Genomic DNA, 21,362 nt, shown 5'->3' with positions numbered 1-21,362 from the left:
CCCCGCTCTTTAGATCGGTGAACGTTAGCTGCTGCCCCCTGTTGTAAGCTTGAGGAGTAAGTAGATAAAATTTAAAACTTGATAAGTTGATCAGTGCAAATCATGAGAGGTGGAATTATAAATAGAATTTATTTTCTTAAGGAAAATTTTAAATTGCCATTTGTATTTAGTCAAGTGAATATGTTAAAAAACCAAAGAAAATCGTTATGTACAAAACTGAATACAGTTGGTCCCTTGGTATTAAGTGAAAAGCTAGATAGAGTAATGTTAATTGGAATCAACCGACCAGAGAAAAAAAACTGTGTGAACTTGGAAACTGCCTTAAAACTAAAAGAAGCTTTTGATGATTTTGAAAATGATTCTACTATGAAAGTAGCAATCCTTCATGGTATTGGGGGAAATTTTTGCTCAGGATTTGATCTTACTGAATTATCATCGATTTATGATAGTCCTGAAAGTCTTCCAGATTTTAAAAATGGTTTAGGTTTTATGGGACCTTCTAGAATGCTGACGGAAAAACCACTCATAGGGGCCTTATCAGGCTATACAGTTGCTGGTGGTTTAGAATTGGCCTTACTCTGCGATTTAAGAGTAATGGAAGAGACTGCTGTAATTGGAGTATTTTGTCGCAGATTTGGGGTGCCATTAATAGACGGTGGAACTGTCAGATTACCAAAATTAATTGGATTATCTCGAGCTATGGATTTAATTTTAACTGGAAGACCTGTCCAGGGTAAAGAGGCCTTGGAAATGGGATTGATCAATAGGCTTGTGCAAAATGGGAGCTCCCTAGGACAGGCAATAAACTTGGCTCAAAATATTGCTAAGTTCCCACCAAAATGTGTTAAAGCTGATAAAAAATCTGCATACTACAGCACTTTCGATGCAGCTTCCATGGAAGATGCGCTGAACTTTGAACTAAAAAATGGACTTCCTATTATAGCCGAAGAAGGCGTAGGGGGAGCAGAAAACTTTAAATTAGGGATTGGAAAACATGGAAGTTTCAATTTAAATAAAAAAATGTGAATCCCAATTAACAAATATGTAATATAAAAATTAGCAGAAATTTAAATGAATTAAATTATATTTTGCAACTCCCGTGTTATAATTTCTTAATTTGGAAAATATCTATAGTTTTAGGTAAAAAAAAATCACTGTTAATTAGTTTTCATCAATAACATTCCATAATTTCACAAGGCAATCGTCACTCGCGGATGCTAAAAGTCCTGGTAGTTTGGGGTTCCATGAAATTCCATTCACATCTTGAGAATGGGCCTTTTGCGCAGTGCATAAAAGTAGGTAGTTTGGTGCGTCTGGATCACTGTTCTCATTATCTTCTTTAAATACTCTTATGCAATCATCTCCACTCGCAGATGCAATTAAATCTGTTAAAGGACACCTAGAATAAAATAAATTCTATTAAAATATGCCAATCAAATCTAACATATATAAAATTTAAGAATTATTTACCAGCTGACATCAAAAATTGTCCTCCGATGATAGCCTGATAGAGTACAAATACATTTCCATCTTGGTTCAGAAGTCACTGGAATACCTAGTGTTTTCAATTATTTAAAAATATAAGAAAATTCAAAACTTACATGAGTTTTGAGAGGAGCTATATTCTTGCCATATTTTTAATGTTTTATCATCGCTACATGACACTAATCTGTTCCCAGTTTCATTGAAAGCTAGAGACCAAACTGTAGATTGATGGGATTCTAAGGTTGCACAACATGACCAATCATCACCGTCATCTTTATACGCTTTAATAGTATTGTCATAACTAGCAGAAAATAAAAGCTGAAAGTGTTTAACAGATATCTGTTAAAATAAATTGTTCTTTTAGTATGAGTTATAATTTTAAGAAAATTACCTCTTTTACAGGGTGCCAAACTACTTTTTTCACATCTTGAGAGTGAGCATGTATGACACTGGCACATTCATATTCATCATCTTCTCCAACTTCCCAAATCCACACACTTTTATCTCTGCTAGAGGTGGCTAGAAGCTGCCCGGATTTGGACCAAGTTGCGCTTTTCACTTCATTTTCATGTCCTTCCAGTGTAGCGTTGCATTCAAACTGACCAGATTTCTTATCCCAAATACAAGTAGTAGCATCAAATCCTGTCGATGCCAAATAATTTCCACATGGAGACCACGATACTGAACGAATGGTTCTTTTGTGCCCATCAGTTAGGATAGTTTGACAAATCCAAGTACCATCTTAATGTAAGGCCATCGTAATTAGATTGTAATATGGTCAAAACTGCAAATAACCTACATTTAATTAGGCCTTGGCTTACCTTTTTCGGACCATAATCTTATCGTTTTATCTCCTCCACAACTTGCTAAAATTGTTCCTGTTGGATCCCACGAAACACACCATACTCTATCAGTATGTCCTTCAAAAACTTGAAAATTCTCCAGCTTCATTATGTTTCATTTACGACCAAGCTAATTGACTTTACTAGGAGCAAGCTCGTAATCTGTCTGTTGAAATTTCCCTCTGCTCCGGCCAACCGGCTGTGTCAAAATTATAAGAAATCCACTGAGGCGAGCAGATGGATCCGATGTCCGATGGCCATCTGATTGGAAGCGTGACGTCAAAACCGGAAATTGAAAAACCCCGTACAACAACTTTTTTTTAAATCCGATGCTCAGCGCTGAGGCATTTTTTGGGGTGGTGAATGCAGCCTAAGAATGTCTCCGAGCAAGCATATCACTTGGTTCTAGGCAGAAGTGGGGAATAGAGTCAAAGGGTTACAGAAATCAAGAGAAATGACAATACTAAACCCCTCATCAAGCCATCTGGACCATAAATTTGTAGCCTCAAGCAGGTTAGATAAGCAGGTACGATTCTTAAGAAAACCTTCAAAACCATGCTGGGCGCGAGATAAAAAGTCAGTAGTTTGCTCATTTACGAGAATCCCAAAGAGTTTAGGAACTTGGTTGAAGTTGTTCCACTGCGGTGTGAATAATCCGAAATTTCAGTACTGGCTGGCAGTGGCGGATCTTGATTTTGTGGGGCCCCAGGCGCAGCCTGATCTGGAGCCCCCGGGCCTGGCCCGCTATTGACCCTAGTAAGAATGGGATGTTTCACTAAAATGAATAATGCATAAAATCGTTTTTTATTAAAAAATATGGCATTCTCAGTTAAAAAAAATCACATTATTTCCCGATTTCCCGCTCTCAAATAGGGGAGGGTTGGAAACATAGCTATAAGAAATGTATATAAAGGTCTAGATAAATTTCGGGGCGTCTAAGCCTAACATAAAATACGGAATTGACACCTAGCAGACACCGAGGAAGGCACGTGACCAAGAGCGCGAGCTCTCTTAGCATTTTAGTACTAAGTGCTTGACCTTTCCGCAGGCCGTAGTCTTTAGACACCATCTGTTGGTGACTTTTAGTATAGTTTTTAAGCCGGAGACAATGGCTCTCGTGACGATAGCACGAGCTTTCTTACCGATAGATAGCGCGTTATAAGGATAGCCTGCAGAAATTACGCGTGTCTGCTAGCTGTCACCTCCGTATTCACTCCCTTTGAAATATTTTATCTAGACCTTTATATACATTTCCTATATCTATGGTTGGAACGGTCAGTTCCATCCATAGAAATAGAAAGTAGACTAGAAGCACTGCCCTTTCCGCCAATCCCAAGGGAAACAGGCGAGCTAGAAGGCTGACATTAGGGTGGAATCGCGATGTACGCGCCATCTGACAAACGCATTAAACATTGTCGCCATGGCTACGACGCGAATTTCGAAGAGGGAAAAAAAGGCGATCCACTGCGCATCACGTCGTGCGCAGCGGCGGTCTTTTCGTGTTTAAATTTTTGCGTCTAAAAGCATATCCGCAAACTGCGCTTTTTCACATTGTAAAGAGAGATCTGGGAAATAAATAAAATTCTCATTTCATAAGTATGTAATACTATAGTAAATATTTTATAATAATCTCGGAATAAGATATTTTTTTACACTAAGATTTCCTCTGAGAAATGCTGAATTACTAGGAAAATGGGTTTTAGCTGTAAATCGCGAAAATTGGACTCCATCTTCAATTACTTCATATGACTTTGTGTATAGTAAACATTTTCTGCCGGATGAAATTTACTTTAAAAATGGAAGGCACCATTTGAAAGCAAATGCTGTACCTACACAAGTAAAAATTACCATATACATACTGAAATAAAAAACTAACTGAAATATGAATAATTTCTCTATTAAAGGGAATATAACCTGCAAAGCAATCTTTATGGAAGACCCCTTCAATTTTTCAAATATCCCTGTACAGTGGCGCCAAACATTTCTAAAACCGAAGACAAGAGCGGCCAGAGCTGCAAACGTTGGTGTTCCACACCAAATACCTGAGGTTATATTCCCTTTAAAACAAGAATTTGGAAGAGCTCAGAAAAATATCTATTCCAGAACAAAGCATATTTACATCTTCTAGAGTATGCCAATTTATTGATTTTAGTAATTGTTATTTAGTTTCCCTATTTATCAGAGGTTATTTCAGAAAACTTAACGAAGAAGAACTACCGGAAACCACTCAATTTGACTTGACTAATACTGATGATAGTTTAAAAGACACTGAAACCAAGATTTTGGAATCTCATGTAGGCATATTTTAAACCACACTGAAAAACTGTGATGATTTGTGGTATTTCAGACTTACAATGATTGCGCAAAGTTAACGTGTGACTTTAAGGGTAACACGGTAGATATAGAAGATTCTTGAAATTTTTATGATTTTCCTAAAGCTGTTTAAATAACTTAATATAATGTCAGATAAAAAAAAGTTTTTAATACGTGGCCTACGATCTGTTTTATGTTATTTCACGTGACCATATTGACTTATTTAGTTGAAATTGTTTCTATGAGACGGCGCGACTATCGCGATTCCACTCTGATGGCAGCCTTCTAGCTGGTACGTCCCCGCCCAATCCAATCGTGCTTCTAGGCTAATTTCTATTTCTATGGTTCCATCTTCCCGAATTCGCGTCACCGATCCCCTTGCCAGTTCCTTTAATTAGATGACGTTGCGGAGCGTAGATGGGCAGTGACATGGCGGTGAAATGTGTGGCGATTTGGTATGGTGACTAAATCATCAGGGAGGGAATTCCAGTCCGATAGAACGGTATACGAGAAGTGGTGTTGCCGTTGGGTAGTAAGGACCATAGAAATCGGATAACAAACTAGAACGCTTAATCGAATGGCTGACAAGGTACCGATTAGATTCTTGGCTAAAACGACAGTAACGCCATCTGCGCTGCCTAATACTTTTTACAGACGAGGCTTATAAATCCGGGTTTAGATCCCGTTTTTGAAACACGAGCTTATTTAGCTATACTGAAATGTGCTATAAAAATTTAACTTTGGTTTACTGAACCCAGTTTTATTAGCCTCGTCTGAATAGGGTTAAAAGTTTTCCCCCACCCCATTGCTGTAATTAGGAACGATATTAATACTTTTCACGAATTTTGTCATCAGTGAATTATAAATATGACTTGAAATAAGTTTCAAGGTTTATTTAAAAGCTAGTTTCATAACTTTTCATCCATTGGTTCGTTCAGAATGTATCTTTAAAGTAGACGAAAATTTTAAGGCGCTGAATCTTGCCCAGTCTTAAGCCTCGGTTTAATCTACTGCGTATTTTGAAACGGAAAAACCCGATTACTATCGTTAAATCTTGGTTAAATGATGGCGAACGCTCCTTGTAATAAGAAACAAATAACGAAATACGTTCTAAGCTTATTTAACGGCAAAAGTTCCACGTATTTCGTTATTTGTTTCGTATTAAAAATATCATATTATTAATCCAAGATTTAACGATAGTAATCGGGTTTTTCCGTTTCAAAATACGCGCATTGACAACGCAAACTTATTATATTATTAATGTTAATAATTTTAATAATATTTTTGAATGTTATAAAGCAATAATATGAACTTAAATTGAAGTGACCCATTATTCAGACTTTCCCATCATTTTGTCTCACACAACATTCACAATAGCTTCATTTTCAAGCGATTTATTGCATAAATAACAAGAGTTAGCTGGGTGGTAAATTTTAAACGCGGTTACATGAAGAGCGGCGGATGCGTTTTAAGTCAATGAAGGCGCAAAATTGTAAGACGCGTTTCAGGTACAACGTTAAAACCGCGATTACGACACAACGATTGCTCGTATGTAAAATGTTCATATTTTTTGTAGGAAATAGCCAGACCCTAATGTTCATACTGGGGTTTATAGCCGTACATACAATACTAACGTAGATATTCGCGATAAACCATTACTGTGCACCGGTTTCCCCCATAACCATTGCTCGTAAAACAACTATTTCTAACAGTAACTTGTGATAAGATATGTTTTTGTTTGAGTAATAATCAGTAATTACTCCTAAAATATTTAATTACGGAATTTTGAACCAATCTTAATTTTTTATTTAAAAAAACTAGCTTTCTATGATTTGAAAGAAACGCGTTTTCTAGTGCGTTCTTAGCGTTTGGAAATTATGGTAAAAGAAAACTATTTCTAACACTAACCTGTGAAAAGATATGTTTTTTTAGTATGTACTCTTAGACGATTTGATTACGCAGTTTTGAGCCATTCTTCAACTTTAATTAAACATAAGTTACTTTAAAGATTTAGCGTCGAGCTAAAGTCGGCCATTTAATTTTAGGCGAAATAGAGTGTTAGTTCACCAGTTTGGTACCGATGGCGTAACTTTCATTGCCAGCCAAACGAAAAGCATGGGCCAAAGGCAGGGTTTTTTAAAAGTTCTAATCGGAACCCGCGACAAAATTTCAAAAATCGTTCTAGTTTGTTATCCGATTTCTATGGTAAGGACACGGGGTTTGGATAACTGGGGGGGATGACCACGAGTACGATAATTATTATTATAGGTAAAAAAATCCGAGAAGTTTAAAGGGAGAGTATTGTAAAAAAAAGTCACGGAGTAGGCATGAGTTGTTCAGGCGGTGGCGGAGATCAACAGGGTGGAGGTGGGCACGAGTAAGAGCAGGGAGGTGAGATAGTTTCGGTGCTAGTTTAGTGAACGAGTTTTGTGCCTTCTGTAAAGCAAGAATGTCTGATTGAAGATAGGGTTTCCAAATGGGGGATCAGTAATCAATATGGGGTAGAACAAGCGAAGTATAAAGGGTCCGGATGAGGAGAAAGTTTCGGCGTACAATGCCGGTGGTGGATCTAATTTTTTTTGCGATTTTATTAGTATGATTAGAGAACTTTAAGTTAGGGTCAACCAGCACACCAAGATCACGCTCAGAAAGGGTGGAATTAATCGGGGTGCCATTAACATGATTGGGTTTGTGCCGGCCAAGGTGGAGAACGGCGCATTTGTCATTGTTGAGAGATAACCGCTTGGAGCGCGACCAATCAACAACAGCGGTGAGGTCAGACTGAAGTGACATACAGTCAGATGAGGATTTAATACGGTTTTAGAGTTTGGTATCGTCCGCAAAGAGGCCAACCAAGTAGGCACGAACAACATCCGGTAGGGAGTTAATTAGTACATTAAACAGTAAGGGACCTAAAACGGAACCTTGTGGGACCCCAGACTTGACGTCAGACCAATCAGAGGCTTCACCATGAACCACTACTCTTTGCCGACGGTCAGAGAGGTAGTTAGAAATCCATGCGAGCGCGTCGCTAGTAACACCGGCAACATGTAAGGCCGAGATGATGGCTGCGTGAGGTAGAGAATCAAATGCCTTCGTGAAGTCAAGAAATATGACATCAACACAATGGCCTTGATCAAGCCAGCTAGACCAGCGATTAGTAGCGGACAGGAGGTTAGTGATACACGAACGCTTGGGGAGGAAGCCGTGTTGGGCTGACGTAAAAAATTTATGGAATAGAGGAAGCTACTCAGTTGTTCTTGGAGTAGAGATTCCGCCAGTTTAGGGACCTGGTTTGGGAATGAGAGCCTTGTACATGTTGCGACGGTCCTTCTCCCAGTTTAGTGTTAAATCGTTTAAAACCTTGTACCGAACATACGTCCGTCCTCACCTAGATTACTGCTCCAGCAGCTCCAGTATTTGGTCGCCTCACCTGGTAAAATATATTATGAATTTGGAGAGGGTGCAGCGAAAGGCCACGAAACTTGTATCTGGTTTACGAAACCATGAGCCCTACCCCGATCGCCTCTTCAAATGGACCTCGTGGAGGTTTTTAAAATTATTTACGCCCACTACAACATCACAGCTGATCAGTTTTTCGCCATCAAATGGACTGGGCGCAAAGCCCCCCTTATTGTTGAAAAACGAGGTTTTAGCGCGGTTCGACGTAATTTCTTTACCCAACGGGTGGTTAACGTTTGGAACAGTCTTCCCTCTGCCTTCAGGGCCCGCCTCGATAAGTTTCGGGGTTGGCGCTAGTGTTACTTGCCCCATGTAATTCTCGTTGCTGTAATATTTTTTTCTTTTGCTGTAAATATCAATGTACATACTTCTGTAAATACCTTCGTTGAACCATAAGTAACATAATATTCCACCAGAATTATTAAAACCCATATCAAGCCTAGAAGAGTTAGGCCTATGCTCAAAAGAATCTGCAAAGACTCCAACCTTGTAGATGCCCCGGAAAACCTCAACCAGAATTTCAACTATTTTTTCCAATAAACCTGCTTCTTTTATTTGACAATGCAAATTTATTTTAGAACGTGAGTCTCCATGAACTTCATTAATTTGCAAATTAATTACATTAACAGAACTTGACACTATATTGTAGTTCATTTTAGCTACTAAGCCTTGGTTGCTCAAACCGGTTTGTTTATTAAAATAATGGCCGTTGGTTTATCAGACCACGGCCAACTTCGATCGCGCGTACCGCGCTTTAGCGGCCCCGTAAATCGCCCGAATTAACCGTGTATATATTTTCCCACCAGGCTTTCGCTACGACCAAAATTTAACGTTAGTCAGATAGGAAAAATCCACAAAAAACAATTATTTTTAAATAAATTTTAAAAAACATTGAATTAAACCGAATGTAGGTTAATATTTAACTAATAGTATAATATTTTTCATGATTAAAATTTTTTAACGGTGTTTATAAATTATAAAAGAGTTAAACAGAAACCAAGAACATCCTCTAGATGCTGCCAGGAACATAGTGTTATTGTTTAATACTTGAAACACATGTAAATAAATAAATAAAACAAAAAGTGAAAAGAAGATTCACTGTAACTTCAGGGTAAATATATTATTATTGTTTTTTTATTAAATAATATTAAGTTAAAATATATTATAAGTGCAATAAATTATAATTTGAGGTTTCAACAAGTTTTAAGCTTTCATCTTTTTAAACCTAGAATAATATTGTATATTTAGAAAAGGCCGTTTTGTAATTTTATCAGACTCAAACTTTTTTTCCATAATAAAGGTACAAACCTGAACAGAAATCATCCTCCTTAAAATGCAGGCTGAAGATCATCTATCTTTTACCTATTTTTTCAATTATAGTAGTTTTAAGATACTTACTCTTAAAACTAATTAGATTTACAGAAAATACTACCTAAGAACGGTTATAAACTCGTGAATTTGCTATATATATACTATTAACAAAAGTCTGATAAGACTTCGTACAATAAGTCTGGAACTAGGGCCGAGCTGCAGCTTTGGGTGTAGTTTACACGTTATTTCTTGAGCAGACGATGCTTTTTCAAATTTCTCATTCAAAATAAGCCAATAGCTTATCAGAATAGATGTGACGAAGTTTTATCAGACTTTTGCTATTAATAAAGATTTGTTATTATTAAAGATGTATAAATTTTAAGAGAGACATTATTTACGCGTCAAAACGCTCTAAGCACCTCTACAGCCTTCAAAACTATGTATTCTAATATGGCGCCTTCACGTAAAAAACGCGTCTCTTTTTCTTCATTTAATATTTATAAGGTAATTTTTTTAAACTATGAATTATACATAAATATATTGCGAAAAGATAGTTTAACTAACTATACCTTGTTTTTTCTAAATAGGAAAATGGAAAACCGATGAAAAAACATTTTTTCCGCGATTTCGTATGTAGCACCCTTATCGGGATTATTCATACCATTGAGTTGGAAAATACTATCTAGAGCCCCAGTTCAAATTTTACCCATAGGCTTTAAAACAGCATTAGTGAAGATAGGAACGAAAATCATGGGAGGGTTATCAACTACGACAAAAGCCACCTATGAGCGAAAAATGCAACTATTTAAATGAAAAATTCTTCGATGGCCCCTGGGACCTATTAGCGACTTTGTGAACTATTATAATTTTAACTTTTGAATTGACGACTTTTAAAATTCATTTTGCGCGTGAAAATACCTCTACATGTTATGGTCAAAAAAGCACGCAAAGAAGGCTGTGTGCCCAAGACATGTACCTGTAGTGTCGCGCGCTAAAACTTCATTTCAAAATCCGTCAATTGAAGAGGGAAAACGACGCGTTTTTAAGAAAAATTTTGAAAACGCGTTTTTTTTAAATTAAAGTCATGTATATCTGAAAACTCTTTATTCACACAATAAAGGTTTCTTTTTTGAGTTCTTTACTATTTTGTAATAGATTTTGAGTGAAAATTTAAGCATAATGGGTAGGAAATGCGCAGTTTCGTCTTGCGAAAATAATGGAAGAAACAAAAAAGTTTCTTGGCATAAGTAGGAGCAGCACTAATATTCCAAAAAAATAGAAGACATTTTTATTCTAAATTATTCAAAATTACAAAAAGGTTTCCAGGTAAAGTGAATCCTTTGTTGCAAAAATGGCTCAAAGCCATTGGAAGATCAGACTGGGTTCCAAACGCAACAGATGCAGTTTGCGGTGATCATTTTACAGAGGAAGACTTCAGGAAAAACACCACTTTTAAAATGCTTACAAACACCGCAACACCTTAACTTTTCTTAAATACAAATTTTAGAGCTGGCATGCATGGTACTATTTAAGAAGAAAATAAATTATTAGACCATTACTTAGATAACTTTTTACATAAAACGTACAGTGGGAAGTTAGGTAGCGGAGTGGTTAGCACTTTCACCTCGCAGCAAAAGGAGCCGGGCTCAATCCCAGCTAGTGGCACTGGGTGATAATCCGGAACCACTCCTTGTGCGTAACGTTTGAAAGCTTTCTCCCCATTGGTTAAAGGGGTTTTCCCTCGATATCTTCGGTTTCCCCTTCCGATATAAACTTGCTAAGGTTAACGGTAATAGTTAGTGTATATTCTTTATTATTTATATTCATTATTTATTTATTTATATTCATTATTTATTTATTTATATTCATTATTTATTTATTTATATTCATTATTTATTTATTTATATTCATTATTTATTTATTTATATTCATTATTTATTTATTTATATTCATTATTTATTTATTTATATTCATTATTTATTTATTTATATTCATTATTTATTTATTTATATTCATTATTTATTTATTTATATTCATTATTTATTTATTTATATTCATTATTTATTTATTTATATTCATTATTTATTTATTTATATTCATTATTTATTTATTTATATTCATTATTTATTTATTTATATTCATTATTTATTTATTTATATTCATTATTTATTTATTTATATTCATTATTTATTTATTTATATTCATTATTTATTTATTTATATTCATTATTTATTTATTTATATTCATTATTTATTTATTTATATTCATTATTTATTTATTTATATTCATTATTTATTTATTTATATTCATTATTTATTTATTTATATTCATTATTTATTTATTTATATTCATTATTTATTTATTTATATTCATTATTTATTTATTTATATTCATTATTTATTTATTTATATTCATTATTTATTTATTTATTTATTTATATTCATTATTTATTTATTTTTATTCATTATTTATTTATATTCATTATTTATTTATTTATATTCATTATTTATTTATTTATATTCATTATTTATTTATTTATATTCATTATTTATTTATTTATATTCATTATTTATTTATTTATATTCATTATTTATTTATTTATATTCATTATTTATTTATTTATATTCATTATTTATTTATTTATATTCATTATTTATTTATTTATATTCATTATTTATTTATTTATATTCATTATTTATTTATTTATATTCATTATTTATTTATTTATATTCATTATTTATTTATTTATATTCATTATTTATTTATTTATATTCATTATTTATTTATTTATTTATTTATATTCATTATTTATTTATTTTTATTCATTATTTATTTATATTCATTATTTATTTATTTATATTCATTATTTATTTATTTATATTCATTATTTATTTATTTATATTCATTATTTATTTATTTATATTCATTATTTATTTATTTATATTCATTATTTATTTATTTATTTATTTATTTATTTATTTATATTCATTATTTATTTATTTATTTATTTATATTCATTATTTATTTATTTTTATTCATTATTTATTTATATTCATTATTTATTTATTTATATTCATTATTTATTTATTTATATTCATTATTTATTTATTTTTATTTTTTTATTTTTTTCAGTTTAAGCTTACTCACTTTGGAGTAAGCGTTTATTTAAAAAAAAAACCTTTTTAAAATTTACAAAGCATGAAATAAAAACAATTAACAAAAAGCAACAAACAACATTTTCAACAACTTTTTCCTAACTCTAAAGTTTACAGTTTAAGAAGGTGACGCCATTTTCTTCTTTAACTAAACCACTGGATATAAAATCTGGGTAGAGCGATATGTTATATTTTTTGAAACATTCCTTTTCCATTTCTGAGAATTTCAATAAACGCGATACAAAGTGATTTTCAATAAGGCTTAAACAGTCATCTGTACAATTATTCATTTTTTTGTGATAACTAAAATAAATAGATAGCTTACATAGACCGAAAATTATTTTAGTCATGCTAGTAAATGGTTTAACACTTGGTCTATAAATCCAGTAATTTACTTCATTTAATTTAAAATCCTTATCGTAGTTTCTGATTAAAATTTCTATTTTGTTTAAAAAGGTTAAAATTATTGGACATTTAAAAAACATATGTTTAGTATCGCCTACAGTATAATTACAGAACGGGCACTCTGGTTTTAATCCGTATAATTTTGAAGCTAACTGAGGGGTTATTACAAAACTGTACAACAGACGCCAAAGAATATTGCTTTCATGATAAGTGAATGAACTACTCCAAATAATTTTACAGTTTATATTGCACAAGTCTGGATTTTCAAGATACTCATTTACTATCTCGAGTGGTTTTTGTTTGTAAAAGGTCGGCACTGGATTTAAAAAGGATTGTAATTTGGAGTTTTCACAGTTCACTATAAGTTCATTTTCACAATCATCAATATTTAGTTCTAAAAGAAAGTTTAGAGATATTGGCTCTCCCAGATTTTCTTTATCGAAAAACTCTGGCGGGAATTCACGAAAAAGATCCGTTTTGATCATAGTGGTTTGACGCGTCAACGCTCGTGTTGTTGCGGCACTGAGATTTTGTCCATTGTTTGAAAATTCAAAAGAGTTTGCCTCGGTGTTGAAAATGTTGCGAAAAAATAGGAAACCATCTGATTTCCATTTAGGGTGGTATAATGGGAGGCTTAAGAAGGGGCACTTCCAGATCGGTAAATTTAGTAAACTTGAAAGATTAGAGGGCTTAGTCAGAACAATTGGTAGTGATTTCCAAAAGGTAAAAAGACTTTGATAGTAGCTCGGTAAGTTGTCCAGTAATGGGATATAATCCTTAAGACTAAGAATTGAAAAGTCAATATTCATGTTATTTGTTGATTTCAAATAATGTATTAGGAACTCGAGTTCAATAGTATGACCTCTAGATTCTAATGATTTTTTTATTTTGGTAAAGGCAAATTTCTTCCATTGAATGTTTAAGTTCAGTAGACCGAAACCTCCTTCGAATGTTCTTAGAGTTGTGAACTTGGCCTTACACCAGTGCTTATTTTCATTTTGCCAGATAACTTCTAAGCATTTTTTTTTAACCGACTCTGATAAATCATTAGGTATTTCCATGTGAGGTAGCAAATAATTAATTTTACTTTGAATACTGTTACATAATTGAGCTCTTGCTTTGTACGATAAGTTTTTTACGATGCGTTTAGCGTTTTCTAACGATATATAGATGTCACTGGATTTTTTTTTTAAAGATTCGCACCAGAAATCTTTACCTATTGAAAAAACTAAGCCGATAATTTTAATTTTCTTGCTGCTCCATGAGATCCCCAGAGGAGAGTCGGTTCTGCCCTTCCATTTACCAAGCCAGAGGCCGCTGCTCTTTTCTAGATTGAAACTAGCATTGCTAGCTCTTCCGTATCTTAGACATTCCGTTTTAATAATACTAAATCCATTTTCTGCTGTCACGAAATTACTAGAGTCGTCAGCGAAAGATTGAAGAACTAGCGGTTTTGACAGGAACGGTAAATTTACTGATTCTTTTTGTAATTTGTCTCGGAGATGACATAAAAAAGGCTCCAACGATAGATTAAAGAGATAGGATGACAGGGGGTCGCCTTGTCTTATACCTTTTGAAATTTTAAATTTTGAGGTTATGACATTGTTTAATTTTACTCTTGCTTCGGCAGTTGAATAGGTTTTTTTTACGAAGTTAGAGATTAATAAGCCGAGCCCAGTGTGATCTAATATTTTATACAGGTAATTATGATTTACTCTATCGAACGCTTTCACCTGATCCAGGGAAACTATAGCCAGAGGAGAGTTATGTTTTTCAAAATATTGTATTACATCTCTAACTATTGCTATGTTAGAAGAAATACTTCGACCTGGAATGCTAGACGTTTGATCTTCATTTATTAAGATGCCTATTACTTTACGAATACGGTTCGCTAGAACTTTGGATAGTATTTTATAGTCCGTGTTCAAAAGTGAAATTGGTCGCCAGTTTTGCAATAATTTTGGATCACCTTTCTTAAAGATCAATATAATTGCGGCCATGGTAAAGGAACTTGGTATTTGTGGTAAATTTATTATATTACAAAAAACTTGGAAAAGAACACTGCCTATTAGGGACCAAAAATGTTGGTAAAATTCGTTTGTAATGCCATCTATGCCAGGGGATTTTCGTTTTGAAAGACTTTTTATTACTTCATCGAATTCTTTTTGATTTAAGTCGGCATTGCATAATGTACTTTCGTCTTCTGTCAATTTGGGTAAAATTTCATGATAGTTGTCGTTAGCACCAACTGGTTCGTAACAGAAGAGATCCTAGTAAAAGTTTCGTACTTTCGCTATTACTTCTTTATTAGTTGTCACTTCCGAGCCATCACTTCTTAAAACACAATTTATTTTATTTATTCCCTTAAAACTTTCCTCCAACGCGAGGCGCTCTGAAGGATATTTAGACGCCACCGTAAAATAAATTTTTGCTCTGGTGAGTATGCCTTCAGCTTTTTTATTTTCTAGTTCCTCTAATTTTTTTAATAATTCCATTTTCTCATTTTCAGGTATAGGGCTTGCGGCGGATAATTTACTTTGGATCTGGGATATCTCATTGAAACCATTTTTCGTGGAGCGGTAGGTGTAGTCTTTGCATAAGCTTTTAAGTAAGTATTTAGTCTTTTGCCACCAGGGTAGTAATTCTTCACCTTTCTCTTTCAACAATTTTACTCGATTGTTCCAAAAAAAAATAAATATCTCGTTAAAAGAATTATCGCGCAATAAAGAGTTATTGAAGCACCAGGTGTCGCTTTTGATGGTATTCCAGTTTCCTACTTTTATCCGCAGTTCTAAGAAGATTGGAATATGGTCAGAGCTAGTGCCACCATACGTAGAGAATATTTTTTTAACTAGAGGAAATAAATTTGGCGAGAGATAAAATCTATCCAGCCGAGCCCGTCTACCAGGGTCGGCGCTGCAGGTCCAAGTTGTGTCTCGTCTGTATGGGTACATGGTTCTAAAGGCATCTTTTAAATTATATAAAGAAATAATTTCATTGAGCTTTTTTACTACTGCAAAGCGTTGCTCACGAGTATTATAGCGATCCAATTTTGGATTTATGGTGCAATTGAAATCTCCTAAGAGAATTGTATTTGTAAATTTGTTAGTTTGTATGTCATTATGTATGGTTTCAAACAAATTGATTGCCGCGTCATTAGTTTGTGGAATATAACAATTAAAAATGGCGATTTGTAAATTTGTATCTTTAAACTTTAAGTCGGTTCGTTGTAAAAAACCTTCTATAAGCGTAGTTGTTTTAAAAAGTATATCGTTTTTTAAATAAAAAGCGGTTTTAAAACCGGAAGCGATACCGCCCTGGTAGCTAGATACGCCGCTAAAGTTAAAAATATATGGGTTTTGTTTATGTTCAATTAAGGGAGTCTTTGAGAGTTTTGTCTCTTGCCAAAAACAAAACGTGGCATTACGATCAATTAAGTTAATTTCTTTAATAATTTCGAATGGCGAATTTAAACCTCTAGTATTATGGGATGCAAATATAACCGACATTAAAAAGGATAAAGGGAAGAGGTACTAATCTGATGTTTTTAAAGTTTTTAATAATTTTCTTAGGCGCCCGTATTCTTTCTTTGTGTCAACTTTACCCATGTAGTTTTCAATTTGTGAGCAAACGCTTTCAATGTTCGTAGTAAAAAACATTTCGGTAAAAACTTTCGGTTTTTAGTTCCACATCGAGATATATATATCGAAGTGGGACTATTGCTATGGACGGATTGTCGTTAAGTGTTGTTGTTTGTGTGTTTGTGTGTTTGTGCGTTTGTTGTGGAAAAGCGACGACACGGTAGATGGAGCTGCGAAAAATAATTTTTTAATATATTCTATATTGTTGGCCTGGCCGGGGCTCGAACACAGACAGCCGCTCGCCGCGTAATCTCTAAAATATCCCACGGCCTACCAACCTAGCCACGCCGTCTTCAATATACTTTTGCTTGAAATTTTACCATTGAACAGTTTTTTTCTTCCATTGGGGCGGGACGAAATTTTGCGTTAACTCAAAAGCGGGGCAAGTAGATTGTGAACTAGTAGTGCCCGTAAAGGCAGGAGAGCGCTGACGGTGCAGTCTGCGGATCGGACTGAGGATTTGCGGACAGCCATATTCCGTTCTCTTTTCGAATCACATAGGCTTTTTCGCCCGTCAATTTTCTCCCTCGCCCCTGAATCGCGAAGCCCCGCTGACGGTGCGGTCTGCGGGTCGGACTGGAGATTTGCGGACAACCATTTTCCGTTCTCTTTTCGTATCACATAGGCTTTTTCGCCCGTCAATTTTCTCCCTCGCCCCTGAATCGCGAGGCCCCGCTGACGGTGCGGTCTGCGGGTCGGACTGGGGATAATAAGTGTGGCACTTTCTTATCGAAACCGTGTATGGCCAGAAGTAATAAATAAGTGTGGCACTTTCTATAGCGGTACCAGTAGATTGTTAACTAGTAGTGCCCGTAAAGGCAGGAGAGATAGATCCGTTAGACATTGCAGCAGAGAGCATATAATATTATATAATAATAATAAGTGTGGCACTTTCTTATCGAAACCGTGTTTGGTCAGAAGTAATAAGTGTGGCACTTTCTTATCGAAACCGTGTTTGGTCAGAAGTAATAAATGTGGCACTTTCTTATCGAAACCGTGTATGGTCAGAAGTAATAAATAAGTGTGGCACTTTCTTATGGAAACCGTGTATGGTCAGAAGTAATAAATAAGTGTGGCACTTTCTTATCGAAACCGTGTATGGTCAGAAGAAATAAATAAGTGTGGCACTTTCTTAGCAAAACCGTGTATGGTCAGAAGTAATAAATAAGTGTGTCACTTTTTTATGGAAACCGTGTATGGTCAGAAGTAATAAATAAGTGTGGCACTTTCTTATCGAAACCGTGTATGGTCAGAAGTAATAAATAAGTGTGGCACTTTCTTATTAAAGGGATAGTGACCAAAAAAAAACAGCTGGTCTCATTCGATAGAACTCTTTAACGCGCACGCAGTGCCGTTAATTTCCGCCCCCTCCGACCAACCCCCTTAAAGGGAGAGTTACCGGAAAAAAAAGTTGATTTCATGAGGGTGGGCGGTGGCCACTCTTTAACATAGGATGGTGAATTTTATTTCAAACAATAGGAAATCACATGGGCCCAACAGATTTTTTATTAGTTTGCCCACCCGGGTCAGCTGATGGTGGGCGGCATCCACTCTTTAACTTAGGGTGGCAATTTATTTATAAAAAGATAATAAATCACGTAGCCTCATTAGCTTTTGTATTAGTTTGCCTACCTGTGTCTACTAAGGGTGTATATATTTGTCCACTCTAATACACTGATGTGGAACTAATATTACGGCCTGGGCCGACTTGTTTTATCTTGCGTATTTTCTCGATGTAAGTTAAAAATCTCTCTTCGCTTAACGCTGTATATACCGAGTTTTGAGTCAAAACTCTTTTGACTGGGAATAAATGGTTCTTCGGTTTCCTCATTTTCACTACTTCTTATTTCTGAATCTTCCGTTGGGTTTGAGTTTACGCTGAATTTACGTCGCTTTTTGGGGGTCGACGCATCTGCGGTGCTACTCCAGTCGTTACGATCTGTCTTATTATCTTTTTTTAATTTATTTTGGCCACTGCTTCCTACTTTATCTTTATTAATTTCACTCGGGATTTTATTTGTTGATGTACAAGGACGTAATTCTGGAAAGTTTTCAGTTGATGTGTTAAAGCTTTCGTCAACGATATTTGCGAAAGTGCGCTTATTTAAATTAGGGTTATTTTCAATTCTAGGTTCAGCCGCTATATTTTCATTGCTTCGAATGGGTTCAATAACATCTTTGGGGGGCGTTTCCACTACCTCTACATTTTCTTCGTTACTATTTGCCTTTTCGTAACAACGGTCAACGGTGTGACCCCATTTTCCACACCTCTCGCAGTTTTTTGTGCCTTTTTCAATAAAGATAACGAAGCTATATTCATTGTGCCGCATGTTTATGCTTCTAGGTAGGTCGGCTTTTGGTAACATATAGATTATGCGCTTGAAATTAAATAGTTTTCCCAACTCTGGGTCCTCTTCATTATTCACATTAATGAAAACTACATCGGATGTTATTTTCCCATATTTAGATAGTCTATTTATAATTAATTCGTTTGGAATCTCGGGTAGGCAATTTGAGATGGTTATTTTTTCAGATGGTCGTTTAAGTCTCTCACAGCTAACTAGTTCGCCTTCAAATTCGAAACCGTCAGTACATAATAAATCGGCCATTTCCGTTGTTGCAACGTAGGCGCATATTCTTTGCTTGGGAATTCTTGAAATGTAAAAAGTGTTACCTTTACCAATGACTTGGTTAATGGCTTTAGCGTATGTCTTGGCAGCTACTTGAGGGACCGCCTGAAAAACTATGGCGTGTTCCCTCGTCACCGCTGGAGGAGTTAGTTTTTCTTTTCTTACTTTATCAGGAGGTCTTTACCGGAGTTAACAACTCGCGGTTCATCGTTTTGAGACGACGACATAGCCGTTAGGCCTTGCGCACTAATTTAATAGTAAAAAACACTAGTATACACGGAGCGAAAAAGGAGACGTCTTCACCCTATGAAAGCCAGTCAATTATATTATATATTTATTTATTTATTTATATTCATTATTTATTTATTTATATTCATTATTTATTTATTTATATTCATTATTTATTTATTTATATTCATTATTTATTTATTTATATTCATTATTTATTTATTTATATTCATTATTTATTTATTTATATTCATTATTTATTTATTTATATTCATTATTTATTTATTTATATTCATTATTTATTTATTTATATTCATTATTTATTTATTTATATTCATTATTTATTTATTTATATTCATTATTTATTTATTTATATTCATTATTTATTTATTTATATTCATTATTTATTTATTTATATTCATTATTTATTTATATTCATTATTTATTTATTTATATTCATTATTTATTTATTTATATTCATTATTTATTTATATTCATTATTTATTTATTTATATTCATTATTTATTTATTTATATTCATTATTTATTTATAATCATTATTTATTTATAATCATTATTTATTTATAATCATTAATTATTTATATTCATTGTTTCTTTATTTATATTCATTATTTATTTATTTATATTCATTATTTATTTATTTATATTCATTATTTATTTATTTATATTCATTATTATTTATTTGTATTCATTTTTTACATACTTTATTTTGTTTTAGTGCAATTTAATCTTTTAAAATACTCTAAATTATTTCAAAATGAAATATGATTTACCAAGAAACTTCGTTGTTTTGTTTTTTAGCTTTAAATTATAATAGTTCACAAAGTCGCTAATAGGTGGCGGCAGGGGCCATCGAAATATTTTTCAATTAAATAGTTGCATTTTTCGCTCATAGGTGGCTTTTGTCGTAGTTGATAACCCTCCCATGATTTTCGTTCCTATCTTCACTAATGCTGTGTTAAAGCCTATGGGGAAAATTTGAACTGGGGCTCTAGATAGTATTATTCCCAACTCAATGATTCATACGCGCAAATTAACATTAGATGCGAGGCGATTGACGGGGCCGCTAAAGTGCGGTACGCGTGATCGAAGTTGGCCGTGATCAGACGCAGTAGCGGCGCTAAGGGTGGGTTGAAGTGGGCTTTAGCCCCCCCTGCAATTCTGAGAGGGGCCACATATTTATATTAAAAGGGCCACATATTCATAATTAAGAGGCCTCATATTTTAATTTATGAATTTTCATTATCTCTAGAAATTTGTTTTATTGTGAAGAAACGTTTTTCTGGAAAAAATCTTTCAAAATCAATTTGTTTACTCAAAAATGTAGTAGACCATAAACATATAGATTCGGGAGGAAGGTAGCGGTAATTGAGAGAAAGTTGAAAAGAAAGGGGCTTATGGGAATTTAGGGAAATATCCCAGGAATGCACGTGTCCCCTCAAGGTCAGATACAAGGTCAGTAGGGGGTCCAGAAAACGCGACGAGAGCCGCAACAATAAAACGACCTTGCTCTTCTCGCTTCCTGGAAAATTTTGGGTTTTTTCGATTTCACCACTTTTTCGAAATATGGTCAATACAAGGTTCCCGCTAAGGGCCACAAAATTCTTAGGGGCCACAAAATAATTAGCCCACCTGTGAAAAAACCTTAGCGCCGCTACTGATCAGACGTAGAGCCATTGCCCCCTGGATTAAAGGCCTAGAAATGGGCAGGTGTTGAATTTTTGAAATTGGCAAAATCAAAGTTTTAGTTTTATGCCTTTGTTGGCCGAAAGATGGCCCTAGATCTTTTCATTTTGACGTCATTAAGTCAGGCCGACAGTGAAAGATCGGCTGCTATTGCTTAAGGGCATTGGCTTATGCGAGAATATTT

The 21,362-nt window shown here is 34.2% G+C and overlaps 1 protein-coding gene across 3 annotated transcripts; it reads right to left on the bottom strand.

Moving 5' to 3' along the window:
- Positions 1-1,066: 1,066 nt before the first annotated feature.
- Ciao1 (cytosolic iron-sulfur assembly component 1) lies at positions 1,067-3,257 on the bottom strand. 3 transcript variants are annotated; one of them, XM_090173857.1, is made up of 6 exons: positions 3,171-3,257; positions 2,307-3,102; positions 1,877-2,226; positions 1,602-1,803; positions 1,471-1,555; positions 1,067-1,399 (listed from the first exon to the last, which is right to left on the bottom strand). In XM_090173857.1, the coding sequence occupies exons 2-6, from the start codon at positions 2,434-2,436 to the stop codon at positions 1,162-1,164; spliced, it is 1,005 nt and encodes a 334-aa protein (XP_090029983.1). In that variant the 5' UTR covers positions 2,437-3,102; positions 3,171-3,257; the 3' UTR covers positions 1,067-1,161. The 3 variants fall into 3 exon arrangements, with proteins under 3 accessions (XP_090029983.1, XP_090029984.1, XP_090029985.1); XM_090173858.1 differs by having other exon boundaries at positions 2,307-2,588; positions 2,925-3,253; XM_090173859.1 differs by having other exon boundaries at positions 1,471-1,546; positions 2,307-3,250.
- Positions 3,258-21,362: the final 18,105 nt, after the last annotated feature.

Source organism: Leiobunum rupestre, chromosome 4 (assembly GCF_980474605.1).
Source record: "Leiobunum rupestre chromosome 4, qqLeiRupe1.1.hap1, whole genome shotgun sequence".
In the NCBI taxonomy this organism is placed as follows: domain Eukaryota; kingdom Metazoa; phylum Arthropoda; class Arachnida; order Opiliones; family Sclerosomatidae; genus Leiobunum; species Leiobunum rupestre.
This window is presented reverse-complemented; position numbering and strand designations above follow the sequence as displayed.